This window comes from Grus americana, chromosome 15 (genome assembly GCF_028858705.1).
Source record: "Grus americana isolate bGruAme1 chromosome 15, bGruAme1.mat, whole genome shotgun sequence".
In the NCBI taxonomy this organism is placed as follows: Eukaryota; Metazoa; Chordata; class Aves; order Gruiformes; family Gruidae; genus Grus; species Grus americana.
In genome coordinates this window covers 12,058,590-12,081,333 of record NC_072866.1, presented here as the reverse complement: position 1 = coordinate 12,081,333, position 22,744 = coordinate 12,058,590, and the positions used below count along the sequence as shown (strand labels likewise).

The 22,744-nt window shown below is 39.6% G+C and overlaps 1 protein-coding gene across 3 annotated transcripts in view; it reads left to right on the top strand.

The window, feature by feature from the left end:
- Window positions 1–22,744, top strand: part of SDK1 (sidekick cell adhesion molecule 1) — a 412,431-nt gene that overhangs the window by 244,844 nt on the left and 144,843 nt on the right. For all 3 annotated transcript variants that reach the window (XM_054842564.1, XM_054842566.1, XM_054842565.1), the window contains 3 exons: window positions 9,247–9,358; window positions 10,304–10,494; window positions 19,054–19,137. In XM_054842564.1, coding sequence (XP_054698539.1) covers window positions 9,247–9,358; window positions 10,304–10,494; window positions 19,054–19,137 — 387 coding nt within the window. The remainder of the gene's footprint in view (window positions 1–9,246; window positions 9,359–10,303; window positions 10,495–19,053; window positions 19,138–22,744) is intronic.

Genomic DNA, 22,744 nt, shown 5'->3' with positions numbered 1-22,744 from the left:
GACAGTAAACCCGAATCTGCTGGTGAGAATTGCAGTATTTGAACTCACAGCAGTTCTCGGATTTGTGTAACACAGCCGTGTCCCCAGCTCAGCTTTCCTGCTTCATTTCTTCTCTCAGCTCGGGTCTCACTGCTGAAATTTGCATTTCTGGACATTATGATTAACTGACAGTTCTAGTTTATTTAACATCCAATTACTGATGTGTGGTATATTAACTTAATTTACCTTTATTGAGCAAGCAAGCTGTAAATATCCAGATAGGTGGAGCGCCAAGGCTGTAAGAAGTTAAAAGTTCATTTTTGTCCTCAGGAGCAAGTGACTCTTTCTGTCTGCTGCAGAAATCCATGCAACGCTGTCAGATCCCTCAAACCTGTTCCCGCCTCCTAAACGCACGCCTGTTTATCTTTAAAAGGATGCTTCTCTTACGACGCACTAAAGCGCCTCATAAAAATATACGGCCTCTTAAAAATCATTTCCACTGATGAGTTATTTTAAAATCTTTTTAAACATAGGCATATTTGGAATTATACTGCTAAAACCCCAAAGGTTCTGGATGCTGGCTGCAGAGGCGCCGCTCGCCCTGCCGGCTGGCTGCAGCGGGCTGCTGTACCTGTTGCCTCTCGTGTCGCTTTGAACTTGACTCTGAGGCTAATAGATTCCACTGCTAGACCACGGATATTTTTTCCCCCCCTTTTAACTGCTGTTGAATAAGATTACACACTCTATCCACTTATATAGCTGATATTAAAGCTATCTGGTGAATTGAAAAGCCACCTGAGTGTTCTTTAGCTAGAATAGCTTGAGGCTATATATTTTTTTCATGTTAAAAGCTCTAATGATGTGCTGGATGATAAGTTTCTAGGCAGAAAGAAACCCCTCACTGTGCATGGGGGAAGGTCAGGTCAGTGACAGAGACTGAACTTACAAATTGCTCTTTTTGCACGAGGAGTTGTGAGAAGGGAATTTCAGAGCGCTGGAGCAGAAATTTGGTCTGCTTTTGAATTTAGCTGCTGAATCGTCACAGGGAGCTGTGTAACTAAGCAGTGGCTTAATTTCCTTAAAGCTATATGGGACAACACTAGAAATTTCTTTCTGAGGTAGTCCTAAAATACAAAGCGTGTTTGTAGACCTCAGGTAGTAGCAAAGAGGAGGAACAAGGCTGTTCTGGGGAGGGCTCACCCCCAAATAGCAATTGCTGGGTCACCTGCACTTAATTGCCTGTAGAAAAAGGGCAAAATCAGGAAAAAAGCCAGATCTCCCATCCCTGCCCCAGCCTACGGAGCAGAAGCGGTGAGAGACAAGCTGGAGAGACTGCGTCGCCGTGAACTGTCCCGGCCGTGGTGCCTCTCCCCGGGCCCTGCGGTATTTGTTGTTTGCAGAAATACATTTTCTGTTTGTAAATCAAGTGTGTTCAGGCCCCTGTCTCTCATTATGCCCAGAAATAGACCCTAAAAACTCTCTACAAGGTTTTAGAAGCTTCTCAACCTGTGTTTTAGGCTGGTTTATCTAATAAAATATATAAAGCTCCTCTTTGCTGTAGTAGCTACACACAAAAGGGTATAAGTCATCTTGTGGATAGAGTCGAGTTCTCCATTAATCTTTCCCTAGGGCTAAAACAACCAGCTCTTGCGGTCTGTGTGAAAGTCCTTACAAAGGGGAAAAAAAGCTGTTACAAACATGGCTGTTATTTGTTTAAACATTTGGAAACATTTATAGTGTGATGCTAGCTCCCCCCCCCCCCCCGCCTTGCTCCTATTCTTTTGTTTGTATATATTTCAGTGAATCCTTTTAAACTTGTCAGACAAGAAAAGTTTGGCTTGTTTAGCGAAGTAAAATTAAGACTGTGAAGGAGTATGATTGTTTTCTGTAAACACTTTAGGACGTCAACATCACAGAGGGAGAAAATGGCTATTTAAGCTAAAGGGCAGCTTTGGCAGAAGAACAAATGGGGTACATTGGCCATGAATACATTTAAGCTGGAAATTAGGAGTGTTTTTAACAGGTTGAACGGCAAAGCTCTAGGAAACTTTCCAACCAGAAAAGTGGCATTAAAAGAACTGAATATTTTTACCACATTCAGAAAGGGGGTTGTCTGACGGGGTGTCACGCAGGGAACCGACCCAGGAGGAGCTTTCTAGTCCTCTGCTCCGCACACGGTTAGCAGGAAGCTCTGTACGCATAAAATATCTTCTTGCCAATGTTTTGCATAATTAATATATTTTTTCCCGTTTTCTCCTTTAAGGCTCTGTTTCTGTAATATTATATATTAAATTAGCAACGTGAGTATTTTCCCTCTCTTCAAACCAGCCAGCAAGTACCTGAAGTACACATTTTGACCTGCTTGCGGAATTCCAAGCTTGACTGGGTAAATCGCGCGTTTTGTAGCTTAATTTCTTTGGGTAACTTTATTTTTCAAAGTTAAATGGATTAGAAGTACTGTTGTAACATGTCCGGCGTATCACACAGGCCCAGGAGGGGTGGACAGAAAAGGAAGGAGTGCAGGTTTTCAGTCACTGCTTTACAACGTGGGCGAGTCAGACAAGGTTAATTCATGCAAGGCTTCCTCAACAGTTCTTGATGAACTCTTCTGTAATTGCTTCTCTTTACCATATTCCCCCCTCATACACTGTGTATTTTAAGTTGCGATCTACTTGCTGTATTTTGTTCTGGTTTTTATTGGTTTATTCACCCTTTATTTTTTTCCCTTTTTTAAATTTTATTTTACTTGCAGTGGAAATGAATCATGTGTTCGATCTGATGTGGACAAAGCTTAGTCACATTGACAAGAGTGTATTGAGTCAATAAATATAACTGACCTAGATCATTCACTTATTTTGCTTGTATTGTGTTTTGTAAACCTTTTTCATATCTGGTGTTTTATTCATATGTCGTGATGTCTGATGTCTGGATCAAGACGAGGACTGTATGTATAAGAATTCACTCACTGTGATTCAAATAACTAGGCCATTTTCCCTATAAATTTGATCCACAAAGCTAAGTTTTTATGTTGTTGCTTATTTACTTTTTTGAGTCAAAAGTCTAGTCTCTCAAAGGTTCAAGATCAGAAATTATGTTAATATATACCCATTTGAGGAGTGTGAAGATATCCTTGGGTACTGAAAAGTCGTCATTCTTCATACACCAACTCGGTGTCATTAGATTGCTGACTATTTTATAAATACATACTTTTGACTCAAAAAAACCTCCACCTGGAGTTTTAGTGTTGTTCATCAAACTAAACAAATGTGACCAAAAATCCTCACAGCAAAGTCTCTCTTATTTTTATTTACATCTAGAAATCTGAGCAGAGACCTGTACAGTACACAGTAGTGCACAGCAGCATCACATATTTCCCTTCTCCTGACAATGAGTACAGTCTTTGCTGGAATAAAAGTGAAAAAATGAAATGGTAACTTTTATTATCTTAACACTTTTTTATTGTACAACCTGTTAATAATCACTCTAACAAATAGGGAACAAATAGACAAGCCATGTTTTAGGATAGAGTTTTATCATTGAGAAATACACTTTTTTTTTGGTATTTGCATAATGCTTCTCTCTTGTGCCCGCAGGTGGTTGTCAGCGTTTGCTAGTCTGTTGATCAGGTTCCAATTCCTGTTGTGCATCTTTTACTGCAAAGGGGAAGGGAAATGAATCTATTATTGATCAGGATCCAATTCTTGTTGTGTATCTTGTACTGGAAAGGGGCATTAATCTGTTATGGGTTGATAATCCAAACCATCCGCAGGTTGTACCTGGAAAAAGTGAAGTGTATTCCATTAGATAGTTTGTATTTGTAAGGTCTTTTTTTATTATCTCCCTCGAGCAATCTTGTGATGCTGTGTGATTGCCATTTCTCCTCTTTTCTCATATGCTGTGTTACACAGGCAGAGATTGCACATTCTTGGTGCCATAATGTTGAACTACTTATATGTAATATTTTTGTGATTTATATTGGGCTCTTATCTCCTATTCTGCTTTTTTCTAATATAGGTATCCATAATTTGGTAACATGAAGCTTTGCATGTATCTTGCATAGTTATTGCGAAGGCATTTCTGTGTACTGTGCAAGTCTGAAAGTCTGTAGGAAGTTTATGGTGAAGGTTTTCTAATCTTTTTCTCCCAGGATAATTTATAAATGGCTTCAAAGTTCTGTTAAAGCATTTGATTTCTCCATTAGCTTGAGGGTAGTGTGCTGGTGATCTTTTCTGTGAAGTGTTTTTCTCCTGTAGACAAATTTCATAATATGAAGAAGTAAATCCATTTTTTTGGATACTGATTCCTATGGGATTCCTTCTTCACTGGAAACCAGACGCTGAGAAGAAATTGCAGTAGTAACTAACACTGAGGGTAGGAATGACTAGCACTCAACATCACATTCCAGGCTCTACCCCATACTAATTAAGTGAGGGTGATCTGGGTGATTAATTAGGCAATCCTCCCTCCTCCTGCCCATGGTCACCTTGTTTGTATTAAGTGTCTTCAGAGGGTTGGGATTTTATAAGCAAGTATCGAAAATAAGACTTGTTGTTTTTCTCAAGTCTGAACTCAAGCTATTACTTCTTTTCAAGAGATAAACGCTTTCTCTCACGTTTTATTAAGGCTAGTTTGCACCATGTCTCTGAGATGAACTTGAGCATCCACTGAAGTAATACTCTCGATATTCTGCACTGCAAACACAGGTATAGATAAACTTTGTATGCCATAATGTAAAATCTGGGAAAGAACCTAATGTTTATACATTTCTGAAGGGGAAAGCACCTTTTGTGTCTTCAGTAACATGGCCTGAGTGAAATTTCAGCTCTGTTGGGAAAATTAAGCACCCAAGAGGTTTCAATACAGTCTGTGATCTTTATAAACTGTAAATTATAATATATAAAATTCCCTGTACCTTACATGGCGATATATGTAGAGCGAGGAAAAACACTGTCTTTTCAGAGATGATAGGGCAGTCTACATAATTACTGTATTTAAATAACATTAGAAATTCTACAGCTCATCAGTATTAAAAAATTAGTGTTATAGACAATTTGGGACAGGTTTCATTCCTGGTGAGATGGGAGGAGAGAAGGGGGAAGAGCAGTGTGATCCAAGATCGGCATTGTGCAGTCATACGCAGCCACTGGTGATAAAAACAAATAGACCGTGCAAGAGGTGTCCGCTCTCTTTTCCTCTTTTCCCTCAATATATCTCTGCTTTGTGCAGAATTGCCAGAGTCTTGAATTCCAGAGTCTGGAGAGGACATATATTTAGAGGGACAGAAAAACCCCAGATCTTGTCTTTGCCATTTTCTCTTTTTTTGGCTCTTCCCCCCCCCCCCCCCCCGCTTTTTAAAAAACTCTGCTATGGAAAAAATAATCCTGATGCCAATTTACCTTAATATTTTGGGCGGCAAATGGCAGCAGTTCACCAACTGCTTCATGAACAGCTGGGGATGGGAACCACTGAAACAGCTCCAAGATGAGCTCCCTCCGCTCGTGAGTCAGGGTCTTTGGTGCTACGATAATCAAGCCGCAAAGGTTGATTGGGGCTGGTCCTGAAGGCACTTCAGTTACTGGGGCCTAGCAGATACCAGTGATAACTGAGACAGTGTCTGATGAGAAGTTTTAGAAGCAAAGGGAAGATCGGAGATATTGAGAGTGCTGTGGCTAAAATAGGTACAGTGTCAAATAAAGCAGAGCATGCTCTTCGTTGGAGAAAAGCCCCTGTTTGGATTAGGACTCTTGCCTGTGGCAGTCCTTCTGTCCAGTCATCTCTTAAGGACTAGAATCCGATTAAGGGCACATCCCTTAAGTGATCTTCAGTCTTTCAGCCTTGTCTCTGCAGCTTTCTGCAAGTTCCCCGCAGACTGATGATGTCTAATGGTGAGGCAGCCCTTGGCTGCAGTTCCGGGGTCAGCGGTTTTCCCGAAAGTTGCTTTGCTTTCTTAGCAGAGAGGAGGGGTTCAGAAAGCAGATAGAAAGAAGATCTTTTCTTTCAAAAGATATAGAATGAGGTGGCAGTGGTGGTCCCCTGTTAGCAAATTCATATCACTGTAACTGTGTTCTTATATGCATTTGTATTGCTGTCCCATTTCCGTGTCTTTACTAAATATTTCCTATTAATGGATGTGAATCAGAGAAACTGAAGCTCAGTCAGTGAAATAAAGGATATGTGGGAAATCAAGCAGTTCTTAAATAATGTGAAATATCTATAGGGGATCATGGGATGGCAGGGAGGGGGAAATGGCCAGTGAGGAATGCAGAGAAGCTGCCTGAGTGAGGGGAGGCAGGAAAGAAAGAGGTGATGAAAAGCCAGAAGGAAACAGCAGGGACCTAGAAAACTGGGACAAGAAAAATTCTGATGAAGTAAAAAAGGAACAGTGAAGAGGAGGAAAAAAAAAATTCAATTGTTTTCTACAAAGGATTTTCAAAGAAAATATCTGTTTACTAACAATGACATTCTGCATTGCATTTTAGTGTAGCACCAGTCAAGTAAAATCATGTCAGCGTACTGCATTAGGAGGCAGGAGAGGGATGGAGTGGGCTTATTGACAGCTAGGATAAGAAGCTTGGAAAGTCTGCGTGGTTTTTCATTATCTGATTGTTCGAACAGCTCTCTACCTTCCGCAGCCAGACCGAAGAAGTCTGATTTGCTGCGTCACATCATCAAAACAAAATCACAGAGTTACTCCTTATTTAGATTAGGAGCCTGGCTACTCTGATACTCCAACCTCTTACAGAAGGATGAAGTTCTGACAGGATGGGGTGTGCACACAGATCCCACCTTACAGCCCTATTGAGATTGTTACTCTCAAGTAAAACTAAATTTCTCCTTTGATATTTTGAGCAGCCACAAAACAAAGCTGCAAACTACTCCCTGTAAAAGGAACCACGGGAATGTCCCTGCTGAGTTTTAGTTGGCGGGATCAAGGCTGGAGCAAATGATGGGAAATTCTTTCCTCGTGCTGCAAAGGGAAACTTAAATCGTTGTCATTGAATATGAGATAGGAGCATGCGTGCTGTCTGGGTACTGTTTAGGTAATACTTTGTAGTGTTGTTTTTTTCTACATGTGCTTGTTATATCTGCAGCTGACCTTTGAAGGTGTATTACTTGGAATCCAAGCCCTAACCATTTTGATGAGCCCTCTGGATCATATCTGTATTAGTTCACCCACTCAAAGTCTTTATCAAATGCCTGTTTTTAATAAATTTGTTTCAGTGATGGTACAAAATGAAAATAAGGACATATTTTGTTTAGGTTCTTGTTACGGCGAGTAAGAAGGTCAAAGAAATCTTACATTTTCCTGGTTGCAGGCGGAGTAACATGCACTTTTATTTCCCGTGCTTATCTGCTTTCTGCACAAAGAGCCGTTCGCGTGTGGTGAACTCCTAGAGGTTACCACAAAGCTGGCTTCTCTTCTTTGGCTGGTTTTAGTGGGGTCGAGCCATTCTTCAGGGGAGCTAATAAGTCGAACAAGTGGGTTTTCTCTTTTCCAGATGGAGATAAATGATTATTGCCAAATTAGTAACTTCTTTGGTGATCTTTTAGCATTTACTGTTGTAAGCCTTCATCTTGCACAGAAGTAGTGGTGAACAGTCATGCTGAGGTTATTTCTTCTCATCAGTAACAAGCTACTAATCTGATTGCTACTTGTTTTCTATTTTTTCAATTACTATCTGGAAAACTCCTGCCATGAATACCTAGAAGACCACCATGGTAATCTTAGGAAGTAGATTTGCTACCTGATAGTATCATATTTCCAGGAATGTTGTTGAGGAGAAGTAAAATCTACTAAAAGCTTGTTCTTTGAGATCCCATGTGAATTGCATATATATGCTGTGTCGGGTCAACAGAGCATATTTATGGGAAGAAATTAATACATGCTTACAACTTCCTTAAGTACTATGCTTGGATGCTTGAATTTATTCAGATGTGCGGGTGGTATTCGTAAAATTTTAAAATTATATTACATGCTTTCATCTCCCATCGTACACTATTTGCTAGCAATTGCAAAAACGTCAAAAGGTAAAAATTTTGTCATTTGGTAATTCAGAAGTCTGCTGACCATGAGAACTTTCTGAGTCTTATTACCAAAACCTTTGTCTATCCAACAAGTGAAATCAAATGTCAAATGGCTTTTGGCATGCTGGGTACAAGATAAGCAAAGAATCTTCTGTCCATTATCTATTCTTTAGGGAATCACAGAATGGTTTGGGTTGGAAGGTACGTCAGAGCCCATCCAGTTGCACCCCCCTGCCATGGGCAGGGACACCCTCCGCTAGACCAGGTTGCCCAAAGCCTCATCTTAAATATCTTCAACATCGGGGTTCATACCTTGGCTTTGGCAGTTTCCCATTCTGCTTAATGGGCTCGGGTTAACCTCCTTTGCAGGAAACACTTGATGAACTGGCTTGCTTTTCCAACAGTTTAGTTTTGTTTTCATTACTTTTCCCTATAATTTGTTTATTGGATTCTGTATCTTTAGAAAATTTTATTACTCTGTTATTCAAGCTAAAAAATAGCTAATTTTTCTTTTCCAAATGAGTTGCTTGAAGCAAAGTACCTATGAATACATGGGTATTTTAATTCACTTACTAAATGTATACAGAGAAAATTTACAAGCAGCCTTTTTACCATTTTTTAAGTGTCTGCTGACTGTTGCATAAGCTAAATTATTTACAGTATGATGCCTCACAAAAGAGTAGCAGATTTGGGTTATTTACTTTCCTGATAAGAAAAAGGGATTGAAGCTGCTGTGATATGCTGCTTTGTTAATTTTATATTTGTTCCCCAGTGTGTAAAATCTTTTTAGAGAACTAACATGAGTATTGGCAGACTCTTTTGAAATGGTGCGGAAGTGGTAAGATTAAACAAAACATGAAAAGGTCTTAAAAATATAAGTCAGCAAATGTTTGATAAAAATAAAAGTGCTCAACAAAAGAAAACCTTTAGGATGCTCAATTTATTTGCTCTCTATTTGAGAATGGCCCCTGCGCTTCCATCTGGGAGTAGCTCTTGCGAGTTATGTGTTTTGAGTGATACCAAGCTGGGTAGATTGAAACAGTCTGTTTGCACAGTATAATGAAAGCCATCGAAAATGGTCGTGCTGAAGATCTCCCTTAATGAGGAGATTAAAATCCATGGTGAGGTTGAAAAGTGAAATTTGCAGCCGTGTTGCTTGACGAGATCCTTGGCCTGGAACGTGTCAGTCCTCACCGTTTGCAGATGTACAGGTCTTCACCAGGTTTCTTTCTGCCCACGCAGGTGCCATAGACCCATCTGACACCGTGGCTCCCAGCATTGTAATTCCTCCACAGAACACCAGCGTTGTAGCAGGGAGCAGCGAAATCACGCTGGAGTGTGTGGCCAGCGCAAGGTATTGTAAAAGCAGTGGGGTCGTAAGGAACTAATTTTAATGCGCTGTCTTTTCCTGAGAAGGACATAGGAAGTTATTTTCTTTTTTTTTATTATTTTAATGATTGAAGCAGAATGCAGCATGTAGCTTGCTCTTCAAAGTAACCTTATGAATAATCTTGTTTGTCCAACATTACTGAATTAAACATATTGATTTTTCCGGCCAAATAAGGATATAGGCAGAGTTACTTTCCCACTTGTTACTCACATGGTAAGGAAATGAAGTATGGTGTTGTTCAATCAGCGGACATTATCTTAAGGAAAATGCTAAGGGTTAATAATGTTTTGGCTGTATTGCCTATTGACATGAAAGGTGATACTGTTGAACAGTCTGTGCTTCCTAGTAAATAAATTAGCAAAGGCCTCCTATGAAGTAATTTATTACAGATGCTCTCATTTTACACTGATTATCGCTCAATTCCCCATAATACAGAGTTCACAGCATTTCTCCTATGTTTCCCTCTAGTTGGCATTGAATTCCGGTGGAAGTGAATAGTTGGTGGTCCCCGGATAATAAGAAGCCCAACTGATTCACTTTCCCCTCTGAGGGCAGAGATGTTCTTGATATGGTTAATATTGTTTTAGTAATTGAGTTGTAATGAAAGCACTTCCCATGCAGCCGATTCCCATAGCAGTATTTACTCCTTTTGCTTAGAGAAATCAAATTATTAGCATTTAAGTTCTATTGCTGTATCAATTAGCTGTACTTGCATAATGCCACTTGAGTAGTCTGTAGTCTTGATGTGTAGAAGCTGTATATGCATTTACTTCTTTATAGTGACTGTCAGGGAAGGAGGAAGACTTAGAGAAGTTTTATAATGTGTATATAACTGCAGACAGTTATTCTGTAATATATATGTCATTTATTGTTGTATATTTTTATTATTTTTTTTTTAAACCTTGGCAGACCTCTTGAGAAACTAAGCATGACCTGGAAGAGAAATGGAGTGAAAATAACCAGTGGCATTAGCAGTTTTGGGAGACGACTCACTATCACCAACCCAACCTCTGCTGATGTGGGGATGTACTTTTGCGAAGCCAAATTGAGAGACAGCACAGAGGAACCAGCAAGAGCGAAAGCCTTCCTTTCTGTAATGGGTAATTCTCAAGGCAGTGTGTTTTTTAGTAAAACAGGCTCTGGGCTGAGGTATAATAGGAAATAAAATTGATATTTTAATATTTCATTGACCTTACATTTGAACCTTTCTTTGGGAATGGAACAAAGGAGGTGAAAGAGGGTTATCTTCCAAATTAATTCAGCTGTTCTTCCCCATGAATATAAATTCATCAAATAGAATTTTTTTTTTTTTAATTTTAAACACTGATGTGATTCTGAATCCTCTTTGAAACTATACATTTAATCAGAAGTTGGGGAAATACTGTAGTAAAATCCTTATTGGGCAACTTCCACATCTTGGCTTTTAGATGCATTAAATCCTGATTAACTCCCAGCTTGCTTACATCTAGTTTTAATATGTCAAGTGCCTGTATTTCTGAAAGAAGCCTTTTAGGAGCACTTCTGTGCATTGTCTGCTGCAAGTGCCAGTTGGAGGGCCAAGGACGTTCCTGAGCACATGGGCAGGCAGATGTCATTACTGGGGTAGCAAATGGGAGAAGAAAATACCATTAAAACTGGTGCTACGTGCTAGAGCTTCGACTCCAAGGGAAACTTTGACCTTAATATTTTTAAAGGGACATTGGTGCCCTTTTACTGGCCTGTTTCCACCATCACCTCTGCGTGGGTTTTGCTGTAGCAAGGAGGTTGTCGTTTGCAAATGGTAGTTACTGGGCATGCCGTATCCTGATAGAATAACGCAAATTAGTGCACTGCTCAGAGCGTAGAGTTTTTTAGGTCTTTTAGAATAAAAGAGATGTTTCAGAACAGAGGCATTTAGATGTTTTAAGCCAGCGCTGATTGTCTAAAGTCTAGCTTTTATGTAATAGTCTTAGTAATAACGGTGCAAGTGTCCTGGAGAGGTTATTGCTCTGGCAATGATATAAGGCTCAGCGTTGATCAGAATTCATGCACATGCATTTCTGTAGTGCATTACGGAGGGAATTCAGCACACAATTCTCTACACTCTTTTAGCCTTCTGAAAATACAATTTTAAAGACTCTGCTGTATGGTCTGTATTGTACTAAAGCAATTTATAGTAGTTCATGCTAAATGAGAAAACAGTTCCTCTCTACAAAGCTCTGTTCCAGGTTCATTTGTAGCGCTGTGTCTCTATTATATTTATTACCTACTGGATGAAGTTTGGTTCTAGCCTTTTTCTTTGTACTCTGTTTCTTAGAATTACCTCCTTGTGGCTTCCCTTCCCTTTAAGGAGCAGGGATGGATTTCACTTATTTATGGTTTTGGTTTAAACTCTTCCTTATTCATAAGATTTTATTGTAACTAGTTTAACTTTGCTGCTATGCTGTCAGACCCAGCCTAATGCAATACTTAAAGCAGCCTCTTGGTTAATGTAAAAGATTCTTAAATACAGTTACAATAAAACTGAGAAACAATCATTTGGGGAATCATATTAAACTAGCAGTGCTGCCTGCCTTTAGTAGCTCATCCGCTCTCTTATTTTTAAATGTTTTATTTATTTCTTATCCTGTTTTAGGGGGCTGTCAGGGAATGAAGTTATGAAAAGGCCTGTAGATAAGAACAAGCAGATGAAAGCAAGCAGAAACAAATTGGTTACCAATTACTTTTATTTCCTTCTGATGGAACAAGACACTTCAGTTGCAGATGTTTACTCAATGTGTCAGCAAAGCCTGATAGATTTCTTTATTTATGAGTTTCTTGAGCTGCAGGATGGATCTCTAATTCTAAACAGGAAGCCAAATCAAAGGATTAGTAGTTAATGCATAACTTGTATTCAGCCTTAGAATTCTTGGATGGATCTGGCCATCATTTAATTAGTCAAGGAACGAGTTCTAGAGGAAAGTGCAGACAAGATTCAAACCTCAGGATTTTTGCGGTGTATCCCTCATAGTCTATTGGAGTAGCACTTGCAGAGAATCGAGTATGCTTGTCCATCTGCATGCATAAAATATTTGTAGTGTGTACATGTTGATAGAGACCTGATAATGAGCCATACTTCTTGGGAGAATAACACAGTGTGGACTTAATAACGGGTCTTGACTAACGGAAAAAGGAAATTGTGTTAATAGAAGAGGTTTGTTTTCAAAATGATTGGGATAAATCAAATGCAGACCCTCAGTGGTACGGCAATGAGAGCTTTTGTGAATTAATAGAGAAAAATATTTTGCTATTAACAGGTAGAATAGGGGTAGTGATAAAAAGATGCATCAAAGATATCACAAATACTGAGTTAATCGAAACTTTTTTACAAATATATCACTCCTTGCCTTTCCCAGCTAAGGGAAGTCACGCAATTTCAGCATGGGCTCAGACGGTGACAAGAGCTTTATTAGAAAGCAGTGGAACTTAGTACAAAGGCATGTACTCAGTTCAAATTATTATTTGTGACCTACAATATTACCTCTGAAGTTTTTTCTGAATATTTCTGAGAGTGTATCTTGGGTTGTAAATTAAAATCACAATAATATTTGAAAAATCTGAATCTCTAATGTAATAAAGTAATACTGCATAAGCAAGAAGAAAATCCTCTAGTCTTGTGCTGCACTGCAATTTTCTTCTGAATGTGGCAAAGAGCTTTCTGACATCTTCATATTGTTCCAGCAAAGATAAACTGAGGTGGTTCCAAACCTTGGTTTTATTAGCTGCAGTTGTTATAAATTTTTAAAGTGTAGCATGTTCCTCAGTTGGCAGAGTAACAGTTTGGGAAAGATTTGTTGCAGATTAGATAAGAGCACATTTGTTTTACTACTAACAGTTTGAAGATTAAGTAATTTAAAGAGTCTTCTCATGAGCAAACCAATTTGAAAACTGAGCTAATCTTAAATTCTTTTGCTCCAGTTCTGCAAGTTCCGTTAGCGACAAATTGCAATAGTCATTTTTTTTAAGTGATTGTTCTATGGGAAATTATGAATTTTAGGAGCTTAAGAGAATGAGGAATGAAACCCTTCCACTACATGAAATCCATACAGCTCTAAATCTGATGCGGTCAGAAAGTAAAATCAGAACAAGCTAAGGAGAAAACCAAGTAAAGAATGGCCTGGTATGATGAGGTGCTGAAGCCCTGTTGGCCTGGCCAAAGGAATAGGATGGAGTAAAGCAGAACCACAGTAGAGGGCTTCCCTTCTTTTTGGAGTGGTTTTGTGCCCAGAACTACATTAATATACAGATTGTTCTTGTCTTGGTGTTTCCTAGAGAGAATTTTTACATCCCAGCTGGACAGATTTCTTTCTGAAATAAGATGATAGGGGGCTGTTGTAGGTCTGTCTCTCTCTTAAAGGCTATCCAGGTTCTCAGGTATGAAGCATAAAGCTTCATGGGATCATGGGATTCAGGAACGCACCAGAAAAATTATAACCTGAGTATAGAGGGCCCACCTGGCTCAGCTCTGAGATGAACTATGGGGCTATTCCTCCTTCACTGGACTTCTCCAGGAGCAAGTGTGGAGCTGCAGAAGGGCCTTCTTCATGCATTGCACGTTGTTCATGAATTTACATTGAATGTATATATAACTGCCAGAAGAGAAGTTACTTTCCTTTGTAGCTAGCCACCTCTATACTTTGTGCTCACATCTCTGGAAACAATAGCTCTTGTGGCTCTAGCTTAGATACTCTGAAACACTACAAATGATGCCTTGCAAGCAGAAGAAAGATTTTTTCCATTATGATTGTGTTCATGTACTGTGCATAAGAAACAAAGAGTGTTCAGGAAAACTGTGATATGAAATGTCTTTGGGCCTGCCGAAGCTACAGTTTGGGCTCAAAGCAGAGAAATGTTGACAATTTTTGATTAGGCGAGCCTCAGATGTTCTTGAGATGGATGTAGACCTGTCGCCGTGGCCCCAAATGCACACAGGACCCATATAACAATGAAGTAATGGGACTCCTAGGAAGTCTGGTTCTGTCTCTGACATTCAGGAGAAGTTCCCCCTTCTTTCAGTTCGGCAGACAGGAGATGTGTTCCCTGTGCTGCTCTAAGGTTTTAGAACGCAGACTGCAGGCCACAGCAGGAGTTGTGGCCAGAGACTAAGAGTACCTTTTCATCTCTTTCTGTTTTAACCTGATATTCATGCAAAGAAAAATCCTGCTTCGAGGAACCTGTTGTACCTCCATACACAATGTAGCTTCTCTCCCAGCATGGACAGTCTGATCTGCTGTCTGAAGTTATGGACTTTGTACCTACACGGGGCTCTCAAGTTTCCAGTTCCCTTTCTTTTCTGGATATTCACCAAATAAATTAGTTAATGGTAGTGCTAGAAAAAGGCTTCCATGTTTAAGGCTCAATTTTCCTCTTAACTATGCAGGCCTGAATTTCTGAGTGATGCAGGAATTTCAGCTTTGGAGGAGCCCCCAGGGCTTTCTCTGTTCTTTCTGACTTTCATGTATGTACCCAGGATTAGGTCACACATCTCCAATGCAGCTTGAAGGGTATGTAACGGATGCTGACTGCTATCTTTTGAATGTTAAAATCAGTGACCATGTAACTCTGCGTGGGGGAATTTAGAACAGTATCAAATTTTGCAGGCTCCCAAGGGCTTTGCGGAGAGGCTATCTTTTCAATGATGTCTCTAGTGCAAAGAAACCCTGAAACCCTCAACAACTATTAAAAGCATACATTTATATTCAAATATTCTTTTCCCCCTTCGCTTGTTCTTGACCTTTTAGTTAAGATCAGTCAAACACCAATACAATATCCGAACAATACCGTATCTGTTTCTTTCAGTGTAATATGTGCTGCGACCCCTCTCACTGCACAGCATGCTGCACTGCCAGCAGGATGAACTCAGTGTAATGGGTCCTTTCCTAGTCTAACTATTGTCAGTCTATGATTTAAAAAAAAAAAATTTAAATGTTTGACCTGATACCAACAGACTACCGTTCATTCCTAGAAATTGCAGTGTCTGGGGGCTTGTGTCTGGCATGTTATATAGTTGGGAAGACATAGTAATTTCACTGCACATATTAAATTTCAACACATGATTATTGCCTACAACAATAAATGTTCAAATTCATACTGTGTGATTCAAACCAAGCCTTATAAATATGCAATAGAGTCATATATACAGACAGACAGAATGCCCCTTCAGACTGCCACCTGACCCCTATAAACATTGCTGCATTTTTATGGCCTCTTTCTGATAGTTATTCACCAGGTGGAGTACAGCACCTGAATTGAGATACCCTGAATTCTTCCCTTGCAATTCATGCTGGGCCTGCAGGCCCTCGTGCACACACCTGATGTGCCAATGACACGATTTCAGTTGTCTGGCACCCGTAACTAGAGCAGTTTCTTCCATGGCTGGGGCTCTGTCGAAGCCACAGGCCCCCACTGCAAAGGCCCTTTTGAGCACCCATGTTGCTGTGGAAAAACAGTACAGCTTGCGTGGAGGCCACTGTTTCATTTCCTTCAAAGCCCTAAAAGTATAGCTATGTGAATACTGCCATGATTTGTACCTTTAATCACCATGACTAATTTTCCATGAATGTTAGCCTTGGGATGCCACAGCACTGTTGTCCGTGTGGTATTCTAGATCTTCCAGAATTCCCGTATGGATTAGCCTTGTATTCCCATCCAGGCCTGTCTCCGGGCAGCAGAAGCAGGTAGTTAATAATCAGTAAATTGCAGAGGTGCTTCTGGATGGTTTTCTACACCTGTGATTATCACACAAGGATCAGATCTAACCCCTCTATGGGCAGTTGTTCCCTCAGCCTCTCGACCCCTCTGTGTCAATTGTAGCGTTTGGCAGCTGCTGGAGTGAACTGAGGTCAGCAGGCTTTAGTGTAAGGGAAAAGGTGGGTCTGGGCTTGATGAAAACTGGAAATCATCTGTTGGCACACCTACACCCTGAAAGTCTTCTGGGAGTTGCCTGTGGCCTTTAGATTGCGTCTTTCTGCTGCTCCTGCTTTTTTTCTGTCTTCTCTGCTTCTGTTTCTTCCTGCTTCTTTCAAAAAAAAAAAGCTGATGTGAATCTTCCTTTTATAACATCACGGTCCAATTTGCTAAGTGACAGTTGTCACCAACTTTAAGTTCCTTGTCAGGTAATTCATTGCTTGATACCTGCTCACCTAAGCATCTCAATGTAGTCGCTTTCTTCCGGGGTGGCATAACAGCCTGTATGGGATTTAAAGGCAGGAGCACAGATTGTAGGGTAGGATTTTGGGAGAGGCACTGGGAAAGTAGACTGTATAAATATGTCAAGTATAACTGCAGAAACTGGGTGTAACATAAGCAGTGGGCATGGAAGCATTAGCATCTTTGAGGTCACATTAAGTGCTTTGCAGCTGGACTGCAGGCCTGTGTTGAAGATAAATCTGCAAATTTATCACTGGTGTGTGAATATGTTGCTGATATAGGAGAAGGTTTGAGAGCTGGTAGCTGAAGGTTGCCAGGTTTAGAAATTTGCCTGTTAAGGTCAGAGGGCCTTATAAAAAAAAGGGTGGAAGATGTGCAGTCAGGAACTCACTAAAAGGAGGAAAATACACTTGAACCTCACTGACTGAAGAGACATCCATAGAAGAAGCCCAAAGTTAGAAGTGAATGTCCGGATGTGGGGGTATGTGGCTGGATGCTGCCTTGCTCCTGTGCTGCTTTGGCCACCTTTCCCTTGCCTCACGATCAAAATAAATTGCCATAGAATGAAAGACTGAAATTTTATTTTGAGAGATGGACAGATGGACATTTACCTGTGTGTCCCCAGACAGATACATAGATAAGTAAGGACACTAGGGAAAAATTTTGGAAATTAAAAAGATAAAATTCTGGAAACTGGAGCACAAGGGAAACGTCAGACAAGGCTTGGAAGATGGCACGAGAAGCGATAGTGTACTCAGAGTTAGACCATGGACTTAGATGAATTGCAGAGGACTCAGCAACTTAGTTGATCAAACATCTCAAACACAGCGTGCCATCAGTGAAGTTCAATTAAATGTTGAGCTTTTCAATTTGTTGTTTAGATTAACGCATGAGATCATGTACAATAAATCACAACTTATTATGCATGTTTATAAATGGCTTTATATTTAGGCAGTGAGGATCAATAATGTTAACACATGTATATTATTAGAATATAATAAATCAGGTAGCTTGTTTTATTGGTTTTGCTGGGTAAATGAGTATTCCAGGCTATTTTGCAACCTCACCTCCTCCTCTGCACAGGATTTTGAAGACTAATATTGATTGACTCTTTGGAACGAATACAGAATTGTAATGTCCGTTGGTGCTCAAACGAGACCCCAGTTCTGTACACTCAAGCAAGTATTTTATTATAGTTAGTGGGAAGGAGTGCTGGGAAAGGGAGTTCTGTGTTCTAATCCAGTGCTTATTGACGTGTGCCTGCTGGCGTGTCATGTCATCCCTGTGAAATGATAGCGACGCTTGCTGTACTACAGGTGATAGCAGGAGAAATAAGATTTTACAGGATAAAATTATGTGATTTTGTATTTATTTATGAAAATACTAACGTCCTATCAATAATGCAAACCACATGTCTGGTTTTCAGACATGTTGGTGAAGAGGTATGAGAGGAGGTGAGCTCAGATGACCTTAGATCTTCTTGTAGCTTACTACATTTTTTTTCAAACATATTTGATTTCCTTAAAATGAAAATACAAGTAACTCATTCTCACAAGCTACTTATATTGTCTTTTCTGTATTTTCTAAAACTTACCAGGGAGTTTGTCTATGCTACAATAGAACTCTGGTTATAATCAAATAAAATGCTTCTAAAAACAGTACTCAGATGATAATTGCATTGAACAGACTATGACAGTTTTTAGTTACCATGATAATTACTGCAACCTTAATGCCTGTGGGACTTTGACATGATGCTCTTCAATTTTATGCTGCACAGAAGAAAGAGTTACATGACAGCATACTCTACAATTTCTGGAATCTTGTCTGTGTTTAATTAAATGTCTAATATCTTTTCTTTACTCCTAATGATAAAGTGTGGATTTTTATGATTATTACTATAACTTCAATTAAAGCATTAAATCTGTTTGCTTTCAAGAAATAAAATAGTTGAGAAGAATTTTTTTTAATTATGCTGCACTTACCCTCTGATATCAGCCCTCTGACATGTTATGGCACTTTATTTGACATGCTTCATGCCTTCATGAGGTGGAATTTAGTTTAGATGCTGAAGCAAACTATCCTATAAAATACTATGTTGTAAATATAAACCTTTATAAACCTCTCGGGAGGACCCTTCTGAACGAAGAATTAAAATGTTCCATGATTCAGACCTATAAAATGAAAAGTAACCCTTGCTCTGAGTATTAATTTGCAGTGCAAACCCCTAAATCTTACCTTACATTGACTTGACTCTTTGGAATTCACACTCAGCGTAGCAAAAAATAGTTGGCTTTTTTTATGATGCTTTTACTACCAAAAAAAAGTGCCTCCAAATACAGACAAACTTAGACAAGCTAGTCTGTTTGTAATACACTGTATTGAATACAACGCATGTGGAGAGATTACGTGATGAATATCTTTAAATCAACACCTGTCTTTCATTTTGCTGTGGCTTTGTTTGTTTACTTTTGTTTGCTTTCCCTGTTCTAAAGAACCACCATATTTTACGGCTGAGCCCGAGAGCGTGATTTTGGCTGAAGTGGAGAAAGACGTGGACATCCTGTGCCAGGCGATGGGTGAGTGCGCAGAAGTCTTCAAACTCGGATGACAGATATATGTATATCCAGTACTGAAGAAAGCATCTTATATAAACTTTCAATGTTTTGAGGCCTCTTCATGACTGGTAATTATCACAGGTCCCAGGTACAAGGGATGCCAGAGGGATGGCCTTTGCCCTTGGAAAATTGGGCAGTTCTTGTAATTTAGTTTAAACAGGTGTAACGCCAACGTGTTCCTGTTTGTCTGTTGGGCAGGGCAACTCCTGCCCCTCTCCCTCTGGTAGCCTGCCTTCGCTTCATAGCGGTCACTATATAATAGGCTTTAGTGTCTTGAGCCAGGAAATTAGCTGAGGTGAACGTATGGTTATGGAACCCCCCATTTGCAATGAAAACAGTCAGTAATTTCAACAATTCAAATGTCTTTTTTTCTAAGAATTATGTAACTTTTATACTGAATAGAAATGTCAGTAACTCTGACATTTAAGTGTAGTTAAGAATTCTGCAGGAGGACTATTACAGGCAGTTTTTAATTGGCAGGTGTTTTAATAACATAAAAGGCTTCAAATGTTTAGAATTCCACCTAAACCAAAATGTTTTTTAATATTTAGTTCCAGAGAACTAGAAGCACCACCTATTTTAGCACTCTAGAAAGACAGGAGGCATCATAGTCCTGTGACAGAGCAGGTTTGTCTGTGTCACCGAATTGCTGCGTGACTTTGGCAAGTGACTGAGCTTTTTGCTGTCTCGCTTTCCCCGACGCTGAGTTTAACAAGCAATACGCATCAACACGCCATGAGAGCCTTAGGTAAAAAGTACACAACCTTGATCAAAAAACCACCCAAACCTAACAAAGAGCTTGTTTCAATGGGTTCTTTCTCCAGATCAGAGCCAACAAAGATATTTTCTATTGCATGATTATATTATTTCCACTATAATTTAAGCATTTTTTTATGCCCTATGTAGGAAAGAGTCAACACTGCTTTTCTAGAGGGAAGCTTTGCAAATACGTTAGTGCGATAAGCAAATGGGTGTGTAAGGGTGCTCCGGGTGATTTAGAATTTCAGAAGCCCTTGATGAGATCCCTTACCAAAAGGGTCTTATAGAAATGAAGCTATCAGGTTGTAAGAGACAAAATCTTGTTGTTAATTAATAGCTTTTTTAACAGAACATAGCAGGACCTGCTGTCAGTGGAGTTTCCCAGGAATCTCTGCTGGAACCTGTGCTGTTCAACATACTCATAAATGCCCTGGAAAAGAGGGTGAACAGTAAGATGATAATATTTACTGATTATATAAAATTATTCAAGATAGTCAACATTAAAACTGACTGCAAAACAGTCGCAGAAGGTTCTGATGATTTGAACTGACTGGACAATAAACTGGCAGATGAAATTATTGACGGAGATGAAATTGCTATGCAGAAAAATTATGTCTTCTGCAAACGTCAGTTCAGTGCCAAGCCGTGGTTCAAAATGTTAGGTACTGGGAAGAAAGGAATAGAGAAAAAATAAGAGAATACCACTGTATGAATCCATGGGGCAGCACCCCCATCTCAAATACTTCACACAATTCTAATCAGTCTACTGGAGAGAGGGATGTAGAAAAAATACAAAATAGTAGGAATGGTATTATTAGAGGTCTACCATGGTTTTTGAATAATGAAAAATTAAATTGACTGGAACACTTTGTGAAAGAGACGACTGAAGGGCAGGTGTCATTGGGAACGTGAGTAGAAGATGATTCTGTATTGCTTAGTGCAAGAAGTAGAGGAGGCATCCAGCTAAATTTTCAGGTAGGAGACGTATGATAAAGGAAAGAGAGTACTTTTTCAGAAAAAAATAAACTGTGGAGGTCATTGGTCCAGGCAGTAGTTGAGATCAGAAATAAAAGTTATTTAGAAAAACAAAATTTATGGAAGAAAAATCCAGTAAGGACTATTGACCACAGCTGTGTGTTTGCAACCTCTGGCTCAGGAAATAGCTAAAGCACAGATTACTGAAGCTGAGAAGGTGGAAATAGCATTTTGTCCTTGGGCTGTTCTTGCATTTTGTGCCTGAGCATCCAAGACAAGACAGTTCCGAAGGAAGGAAAAGTGACTAGATAGACATTTATTCTGGCCATGTGTCACCAACTTTATGTTTCAGCATGTGGTATGACAAATATATCAGCGTTTTTTTACTGGAGAAGATTTTTCAAGTAGCAGAAGTAAAACTATGTGTTTTACTATTAGAGAAATTGAGTTAAAAACATTGAGATTTATTTTTTTTTAAAAAAGTTTCAATCCTATATAACTCTTTGATGAATCTTTGGACTATCTCACTGTCACTGAAAAAACCTATCTGCTGTCTCAAATGTTTTTCATGTATTACAAACAAAGCCCCACCCAAACCCTAGAGGAATCAGGGAGAGAAGAGATTGAATTCTAACTCATCCTTCTACCCTAACTCTTTCCCTGAGCAGTTTAGCTCCCCGGGGGATTAATAGGGCACTCGTAACCATTCTCAGTAGATGAGGTCTTATTGGAGATATGGGAACCCTTACTAGAGAAAATAATTTATTTCTGCTGAACCCTTCTAGTGCACACCTGATTTGTTGATGAATGTGGTGCAGGAGCACGGAAACCTGTCTTCATGGGGATTGTTTTGCTGCGTGTCTGTAACACAGACTTGTAAGGGGCAGGTGCTAGTATTAAACATAGAGGAGTTTTGATCCATTATTACACAAATCTGGCAATTGCCAGCATTTAAAAAGAGGGTAAATGAAGGTTGCCGTCTCCCTGCTCTGAACTCGGAGCTAGAATGAAGCACTAGAGGAACTGCAAAGCTGCCCTGTACCTTCCCTACAAATAGAAAGACAGATTGTATTTCCCCCAGCCCCATCAAGTTCTGTGCACAAAGGCCATTTGCCAAGTCTTGGTGCACTTTGAATGTGAGAGACAGATTAATTTCACAGTATAAGCAGAGATTAACTGTAAATAAAATTGCAACTTGCACAGACTAGCTTTATACTTCCCTGTAATGGAGTTTCAGTGTATCAGACTGCACAGTAACCGTGCTCTGCTGTATATCTTTCAGCAGTCGCTGATGCTGCCTGCATTTTCAATGGGTTTCCTTTAAATGCTTTTTCTCATTTGCTTATAGAAAGTTTAGAGCTGCAGGCAGTGGTGGTGGTGTCTAGGGAGTGCAGTTAATTGGACTTTAGTTCTACCTGTTTAGACAAGTAGATGGAAAGATGCTTTTGGGATTCCCCAGTAGCCCACTGGGATCTAGAGAAGGCTATAAAAAATAAATAACAAAAATGACACAGTGAATATTTCGAGTCTTTTATCCAGCTTCTTAACTAATTTAAATTTGGCAAAGAGTGAAGCATCTGTTTCACAGATGGGGAAACTGAGCCTCAGATTGCATAAATTATTTGCCCAAGGTTACAGAGAAAGTGGCAAAGCCAGAACCGGAGTCTCAGTTTCCTGCCTTCCCTTCTCCTCCAGAACACTAGATTAATTCGTCTGTGAAAAATGAATAGTGCTGCGTGTGTGCTGAGAAATAAGCTTATTTTATTTATTATTACTAGTCTTTTAGGCCACTCTGTAATCTCTCGAACAGTAAGGTAGGACTGATACTGCTTGG